Here is an 8043-nt window from a genome sequence, read left to right as displayed (position 1 = left end):
ACTCAAAGCAGACCTTTCGTTCTAAATCAGAACCGGGTGGCTTGGTGCTGCCATAGGGCTCCAGGTTTGCTCTTGACTGTTTTCTCATCAATGATATGCTCACTTTCCACAGAGCAAGGGTAGTGGGCATGAAACTGCTGGGTGCCTGTGGTGACAACTGATGAGTAAATGATGGCTGTGTTGCGAGGAGGGTCAGGGTCCAGTGATGACACACATTCCGGTTAGCTGTAGTTCTGTCTGGAAGGAAACAGACCCACATCTCTAGTCCACTTGCATTTACCTGTTTCAAATGTTCATGGTTGCAGATTGGGATCAAAGCCACCCACATCAAGTTGCCAAGAACAGCCACAGAATCTGAGGTGAGTCATCATGCGGCCCTTGGTAGAGGCAGCTTGAAGAGCTGCACTCTCTGCGTTCTGGCACTTCTGAGACTGATGGGTTGGGCAGGTGTGGATCTCTAGGTAATTCTTTTTTCACAGGCTCTGCCTCCAGACAAGGAGCCCTAGTGGTGGAGTGGGTAACCTGTTGGGTTGCTAACCACAAAGTCAGGAGTTCAAATCCAGTTGCTTCATAGGAGAAAGATGAGGCTATCTGGTCCCTTAAAGGTTTATAGGCTTGGAAACCCACAGGAGCAGTTCAACGGTCCTATGTACGTCAGAATCTACTTGATGGCAGTGAGGTTTGGTTTTGGCCGTGGCCTCTTGGAATCACCAACAGAGCAAATGGTCCAGTCCTAGACTATAAATTTTTATTTCTCCAACTGTGATTTTGGCAAGATTTGCTTCTGTATCAAACACTGTCACCTGTGGGTAATTGAATTGCTTCCCTAAACCGTCAAGCAGATGAGGCCAGACTGTCAACATGCACCCAAAAGCAAGGATGCAAGGAGAGGGGTGGGGAACCTAGGTCGATGGAAAAAGAACAAACAGAACAGGAATAATGGCAGTGCTGGCACATTGAAAATTGTAGCCCCAGAACAGTCACACAACAGTTTGCATAATAATGATTGTCCAATGGAAATCTAATTTGCTCAGTAAGCTTTTGCACAATTAAAAGAAAAGTCATTACCAGTTCTTGGCCTATAGTTCTCTGCCTTTTAAAATCCACGTGTGTAAGATCACTCATGATCTTCAAGAACAGGCACAACCAATCAGTGATGTGGGTCCCAGGATGACTGGGAAGGGGTGAGAAAGGGGAAATCTCTGAGGTCATAGGAATGTTCTCCATCTGCACTGTGTGAATATGGTGGACACCATATGACTTCTGAAATTTAAATGAGCATTTGAAATTCTGTTTCTTGGTTGCACTGGCCACATTTCAAGCCCTCGCCCACCACCTGTGGCTAGAGACCATTCTCTTGGAAGGTGCACATGACCGAACTGTCTCACTTACCTCACCCAGTGTCACTGGCTAGTGCTGCTCTGTATCTTGACCTGGATGGTGCAGCATGGGCGTTCCTGCCGCAGTGATCTTTTAGTGAAGCTCTTAGATTTTTCCTTACCAGACCCCTGGGGGCTATAGTCTGAGTTAAAGTAGAGTTGTGTTCAGGGCTTAGAGGAGGAGGTGTAGAGTTTGAGATGACTATAATTTAACTCCTAAATAAATATAAAAAAAACCTCCTATGGGGGAAGGGGCGTGGGCTTTTTGTCTTAGAAAGTTTCTCTTCACCCTTTTTATTTGTATGTGGTCTCCAAATTGTCTGGGGCCCAACCTGTAGGTGTTGAAGTACATCGAGTCTTTGAATGGAGACGCCACCGTGCACGGCTTCATCGTGCAGCTCCCATTGGACTCCGAGAATCCCGTCAGCACGGAGGCGGTGATCAATGCCATCGCCCCGGAGAAGGACGTGGACGGGTGAGTGTCCTCGGAGGGCCTTTCCACGGCACCTGGAATGCTTCACCTACGATATATTTTCCTTCCAGGACTTACACCAGATCTAGTTCTGAAGAGTAAAGAGACCTAATGACTTTCTGTTCACCTGTCTGACTCTTTTAGATTGACGAGCGTCAGTGCTGGAAAACTTGCAAGAGGTGACCTAAATGACTGTTTCATTCCTTGTACACCTAAAGGATGCTTGGAACTCATCAAAGAAACAGGTAAAATGAATAAATAAATAAACCAGCAAAGCCCAAAGCATTACAAAAAAGGTGCCTCATGGCTGTACTGACTGACTTCCTGTTCTGTTGCTTACCTCTGTTGCTGTGGTTCTCAACCTTCCTCATGCCGCGACCCGTTAATACAGTTCTTCATGTTGTGGTGACCCCCCCACCCCCACCCATAAAATTATTTTCTTTTTTTTTTCCATAAAATTATTTTCATTGCTACTTCATAACTGTTATTTTGCTACTGTCCTGAATTGGGCTGCTCCTGTGAAAGGGTCTTAGGACCTCCAAAGGGGTTGAGACCCACAGGTTGAGAACCACTGCTCTATTGGCTTCTGATACCCTTTGCAGTGGCGTACGTGTAACTCAGACAAAATCCACGATTAAAGGGTTTATTAAGGAAGTTAACGAGTTGTAAGCCAGTGAGAAATGCTTGGGTTAGTTGTTTATCAAGACATGTTATTTAAAAAACAAACAAACCTGTTACAAAGTTTCTAGTCTACTAATAAACGCCTAAAGGGGCATAACACTGCTGTAAGCCTCAACTCGAAGGCATTTACTTCAAGCTCCATGGGTCAGCAAACCCAGCTCCCTGGATTAAGTGGCCAGAGACACCCCACTCCATAAGCCAGCCTCCTGCACAAAAGCACTTCACTTGCTCCCTGGATTGGGAAGTCCATAACTGTTCGATGCTCTGACTTACGGCCCTGCTGCTGCTTCTGTGATGGGATAGCTTTCATCTGGATCCGGGAAGTCCACTGTGCCGGGATCTCAAGTCCAGAAACCACGAGCTGCTCCTGGCTCTTGGTTGGTAATGAAATTCCCTCCCCCTGCATCTCGGAGGGCTTGTTTGATCCACAGCAGGATGGCACTCCAGGGAATCCTGTTTGCAGTTTCTCACAATTAAGTCCTAGCACTGTCTTCTGCCATCTTCTTACCAGACCTGGGCAGGGAAAGGTCGTTTTGGGGGTTAAAGACTTTGGTTAGAAGAGCCACAATTCACTGGCCCTGCAGGGCCACAGATAGATGGATTTGATTGGCAAAAGGGCCTGTCTCCTGGGGATTTTACTTAGCAAGTCACTTAATTTCCTCAGTAACCTTATGTGTAGTTACTGTTAGTCTTCAACAGCTGAGGGGAAACGGGCTTAGGGAGACTAAGTAACTTGTCCAGCATACTCAGCAGCTAAGCATGGAGCCAAGACTTAAGTCAAGGTTATTTGAGATTGAAGCAATTTCTTTTTGGGAGCTCAACAGCTTGTATGGTAGTAAAGGATGGCAAGGGACCAGGCATGCTTCATTCTGTTATACACAGGGTCCCTGTGAGGTAGAACCCAAGCGCTGGCACCTGCCAACAACAACATGATGATAAGAATTCAGATAGAATGAAAAGTTATAAAATGGAAAGTCCCTACCACTGAAGTGGACCCTGGGGGCTACTCCCCACTAGTAGTGGGGCTGCACCTATGTCTGGAAATGAACCCCTTTTGCAGTTGGCCAGATCACGTCGTTATCTACTCCACACCTTGGCATTTTAATTTGATCATGAATGCTTTTTTTACAGTGCATGTTTTTAAAATCGTGGTAACATAAAACGTACAATTTTGAAAAATCGCTCATTGGAAAGTGTGTGATTCAGTGGTGTCTAGTATATTCACAAGGCTGTACAGCCATCATCACTGTCTAGTTCCAGAATGCTAGATATCCCCCGACTCCTGCTCTCGAATCTGCTGTCAGGCAGGGCTTACTTTTACCAGGGAGGTGTGTCCTGTTATAGCAAGTGGGTCAGGAGTTGCGTGGGAAGTATTGGCCTGCTGCGGCTCCCTCCAGCCTAAGTGAGAATGTCTGTGGTCGGCAAGAGGAGGCAGAGCACTACGCCTGGGGCCCGCTGCGCCCTGTGTGCCCTACAGCTTCACAGACGACAGTGTGTGACCGCTGGATAAACACAGTCCCAGAAGCTCTTGCCACATTGGTTTTCCTACTCCCTCCTGGTGACAGTGAAGCTGCCATCAGCCCAGATTGGATTCAGGTCCTTGGCTGAAGGCTAAACAGGGCACCCAGGAAGGCAGCTCAAAGCCTGAGGTCTTGCCTTTCAGATACTCTTGATATTAGCTTTACAACAGAGTGCTCGATTTCTATTTTTATAAAAATAGATCGGTTTCTATTTTTATAACAAAAGGCGATTAAGTTAATTATATTTAAGTAGTGTACTTTCCACACAAACTGCCTTAGGCACGGTTTCCCTGCCTTCTGCCTTGTCTGCATAGAGACCTACCGACCAAGTACTTCAGGCTCCATTTCAGCTTGCCTCTTTGAGAGGGGCTTCACCCTCAGGTTCCACTTGGTGCCCCCCGACTCACCCACTCACTGCCTCCCAGTCTGTTCTGACTCATAGCAACCTTAAAAGGACAGGGTTTTCAAAACTAATCTGTTATCAAGGAGAAAGCCTCCTTTGTCTTCTGGGGACCAGCTGGTAGTTTCCAACAGCTGACCTGGGGGGTTAGCAGTCCAACACATAATCATCACACCACATTTCTGTCTTAATGTGAAGCAGTTGTAGAACTGGTTCTCGTTGGCTGGGGCCAAATATGGTCACTTGTCTGCCACAGATGGGGGCCTCGGACCATGTCGGCTGAGTGGAACATAAATTGTTCCTGGGAAGGGCAATGACCCATTACCAGGGGGTGTCAGTGGCTCAGGCGGCTAAGGCCTTGACTTCTAGCTAGGTGGTTAATGATTTGAGCCACCTGGAGCACCTGGGAAGAAAAGCTTGGCAGTCGCTTCCAGAAGGGCACATCCCATAGAGCCCAGTTAAGCAGTTCTCCGGCTCGTGTGGGCTCGCCTGGAATGCCCATGGACTTAACAACGAAATTGCCGGTGGCTGCTGAGTAGGCAAAATGAAAAGCTTACTTTCTACTACAATTAAGTTTCCTCTTTTTCATTTCCCTGCAAGTCGCCCTATTCCCCAGGCCCGAAGTCAAAAAGGAAATGTGGGTGAACTGTGTGTGTGAACTTTCTGAACTTAGAAAGAATCCTCAACACTGATCTAGTTTTCTTCTCTCCCAACCAACTTCTTTCCACGCACCCTGTTTGTTACAGCTGTTTAATGATGTCTCCGTCCGAATGACTATCTGGGTGGCTCTCGGGATTTGGGGCTTTTGTTATTTTTCCTTTCAGTGCAGGTTTTTTTTGACTCAAAAAATGGATCATGGCTTCCACTGCTCTGCAAAACCCACAGCAAGAAGCCCGCGTGTACAAATCCCAACTTATAGTTGCAACCCTAGAGTTGAGAATATTCTTCTAAGAACCTGTTTGGGTGCCTTGATTGCTCCGAGTTTTCTTGAAGGAGGCGTCTTCTTTCTTCCCATTCTGACGCACTCTGGCTTCTCTTCCAGGGGTGCAGATTGCTGGGAGACATGCTGTGGTGGTTGGGCGCAGTAAAATAGTCGGGGCCCCGATGCATGACTTGCTTCTGTGGAACAATGCCACGGTGACCACCTGCCATTCAAAGACTGCCAATCTGGACGCAGAGGTAAGGGGGCCGGAGTAGGGCAGAAGCACGTGCACGTTTGTTCCCCTCCCATTATCAGACTGGCTACCAGGTAAGTACCACCACCACCACCGTGTACTTGACCCTTATTCTCGCTGGTCACGCCTGTAACGGGTCCATGACTCTTGGTTGCAGTGGACAAAAGGAGGAAACAAACTCAGATTCAGACTTCCCCAACTTGACCTAGCTCGGAGGCAGAGGCGCCAGATTCAGGTTCATGATGCCCTAGTTCCAAAGTATTTTCCTCTCATGGGAAGAAATCCTGTCCTGTTAACCAGCCCCTTCCTGTCCCCCCAGGCTCTTCTGTCCACACTCCTTCTGTAGTTGGACCCCTCATGTAAATAAGGCTTACCAGTACAGATGCTGGGTCTGGACCCTGGCAGCCAGATTGCGTATTCTCACCAGGAGTTGCCTACTGCCCTGCGGTGGATGTGCTACTGAGGGACTGGGCAGTGGTCCTCTAGCATAGGTAGCTGTTTGTTCTTGACCCCTGCATTGGATTCTTGGGCCCAAGAAGTCTGACCTTGATGTGTCCCTGTTGAAAGCACAAGGATCTCGTTGCACAATGGTTAAACCCTGGGCTGTTAACCAGCAGTCCAAACTCACTTGCTGTTCCTCAAGAGAAAGCTAGGGCCTTGTGCTTCTGTAAAGATTACAGCCTCAGAAACCCCTGGGGGCAGTTGTGCCCTACCCTAGAGGGTCTCTGTGAGTAGGAGTTGACCTGACAGCAATGGGCTTGAAATCCTTCAGTTGACAGCACCATTTCTTAAATACGGGGACAGAGTGGAAGAGGGCCCAGCACCTTCCCTAATCCTTAGATCAGTGCTGTGGAAGGTGGTAGGGCCACAACCTCCAATGTTACACGCCAGGGACGGGGTCCCACGCCTGTGCTCCCCCTGCCCTGTAGGTCCACATCACCTTGTCCATTCAGGAACATCTGAATGAGAGGTACATCCTGCGAGCTGCAGGGGTATGCACGGTGCATGAAGTGGAGAGGAGAACACGTACGTGTGTGTGTCCCTGCTCTGGCCTTTAACCTGTGAACTAGCCTGATGCCATCTGAGAATTTAACGCGAGAGGTCATGTCCTTTTCGCATTTGGATTGTTTGTTGGAAAGTAACTGGTTTGTCACAAAAGAATGCTAACCATCTCGCTGTTAGTTTTCCTCCTCCTGTAATCCGTCAGACGAGTGCTGGGATCTGACGGATAAGGAATCTGGAGGGTTTGCAAGACCGTGACCCTCTTCTCTCTCTCAACTTCATTCATTTTGATTTTATTTGTGGAATATAACACATGCAAAGGAAAACATACCAGCTGTAGCTACAGTCCATCACATCACAGGGGCACAGTGTCAGGAACCCTCACGCATACAGCCCTTCTCTACTTTGCTGCCCCTCCTCTCACTCACTCCCCCAGCCCCTGGGCTCCTCAGAGCCTTCCCAGTCTTTCCCTTTGGTGTGCAAACCCCTTTCTCCCCCCTTAAAATAATGATGTCATGAAATATTTCTAAGATTGACTCCACCTTTGGATTTTTGTTGGTGGATTTTTTAAATCTCTCAAGCCAGACTCCACTGCCCGCAGGTGAATAAAGGTGATATCCTGGTGGTTGCCACTGGTCAGCCTGAAATGGTGAGAGGGGAGTGGATCAAGCCCGGGGCAATCGTCATCGACTGCGGAATCAATTATGTTCCAGGTACGTGTTGCTTAGCCCGAAGGTGGTTGTTGGTGGAGAGAAGGGTGGAGAAAGGATCATCAGGGAGGTTGACATGCCTGAGGAAGCACACAGTAGGTGTGGTTGCTACTGAAGGCAGGTCCACCTGCTGTCAGAAGTGGCCGTCTGAGCCCCCTTGCTCTACAGCCCCCGAGGTGATGCCAGGAAGGGCTTATCGCTGTCTTCATGTGGACATCACCCGTCAGCAAGGTGGTGGGTGGCGCTAAAGCAGGGTCATCCTTGCAGGCAGCAGGGTCAGTCCAGAAGCGGGGCCCCTCCTGCCCACGACCCTCTCAGGACTGGCTTGCTTTTTTTGCGTTCCTTTTAAACCTCGTCTTGGGAATAGTGGAGACTTGCCGAGCACATCGTCTGTGTGTTCAACAGCTCATAGACATCTTTCGTCTCATTGGCTATAGTCCCCCCAACGTAGCATCACTTACCCATTCCCTCCCTGTGTTTCCGGCTGCCGCTCCTCCTCTTTTCCTCACCCGTCTGAACTTGTCTGTGGGTAAATGATCTCCCTGGTGTGATTGTTGCCCTTCTGGACTTGGTGTTTGACGGCACAGCGAGCTGTAGGGTGAGCTTATTTCCAGACCCGCAGGGTGACTGAGGATGAGTCTTAGGAGGTGTCACCAGTCTCTGTGACCAGTAAACCTGATCTATCTCTCTCTCTCTCTCTCTCT

The 8043-nt window shown here is 48.6% G+C and overlaps 1 protein-coding gene across 1 annotated transcript in view; it reads left to right on the top strand.

The window, feature by feature from the left end:
* MTHFD1 (methylenetetrahydrofolate dehydrogenase, cyclohydrolase and formyltetrahydrofolate synthetase 1) overlaps positions 1–8043 on the top strand; it is a 50451-nt gene that overhangs the window by 6001 nt on the left and 36407 nt on the right. Inside the window, exons 2-6 of the mRNA XM_045287622.1 lie at positions 306–359; positions 1718–1854; positions 1996–2096; positions 5495–5631; positions 7231–7342. Of these exons, the coding sequence (XP_045143557.1) occupies positions 306–359; positions 1718–1854; positions 1996–2096; positions 5495–5631; positions 7231–7342 (541 nt within the window). The remainder of the gene's footprint in view (positions 1–305; positions 360–1717; positions 1855–1995; positions 2097–5494; positions 5632–7230; positions 7343–8043) is intronic.

The sequence above is a fragment of the Echinops telfairi genome, unplaced genomic scaffold, assembly GCF_000313985.2.
Source record: "Echinops telfairi isolate 266 unplaced genomic scaffold, ASM31398v2 ScPeMD7_18;HRSCAF=68, whole genome shotgun sequence".
In the NCBI taxonomy this organism is placed as follows: domain Eukaryota; kingdom Metazoa; phylum Chordata; class Mammalia; order Afrosoricida; family Tenrecidae; genus Echinops; species Echinops telfairi.
The sequence above is the reverse complement of the archived record's forward strand: the minus strand, read 5'-3'. Positions and strand labels throughout refer to the sequence as shown.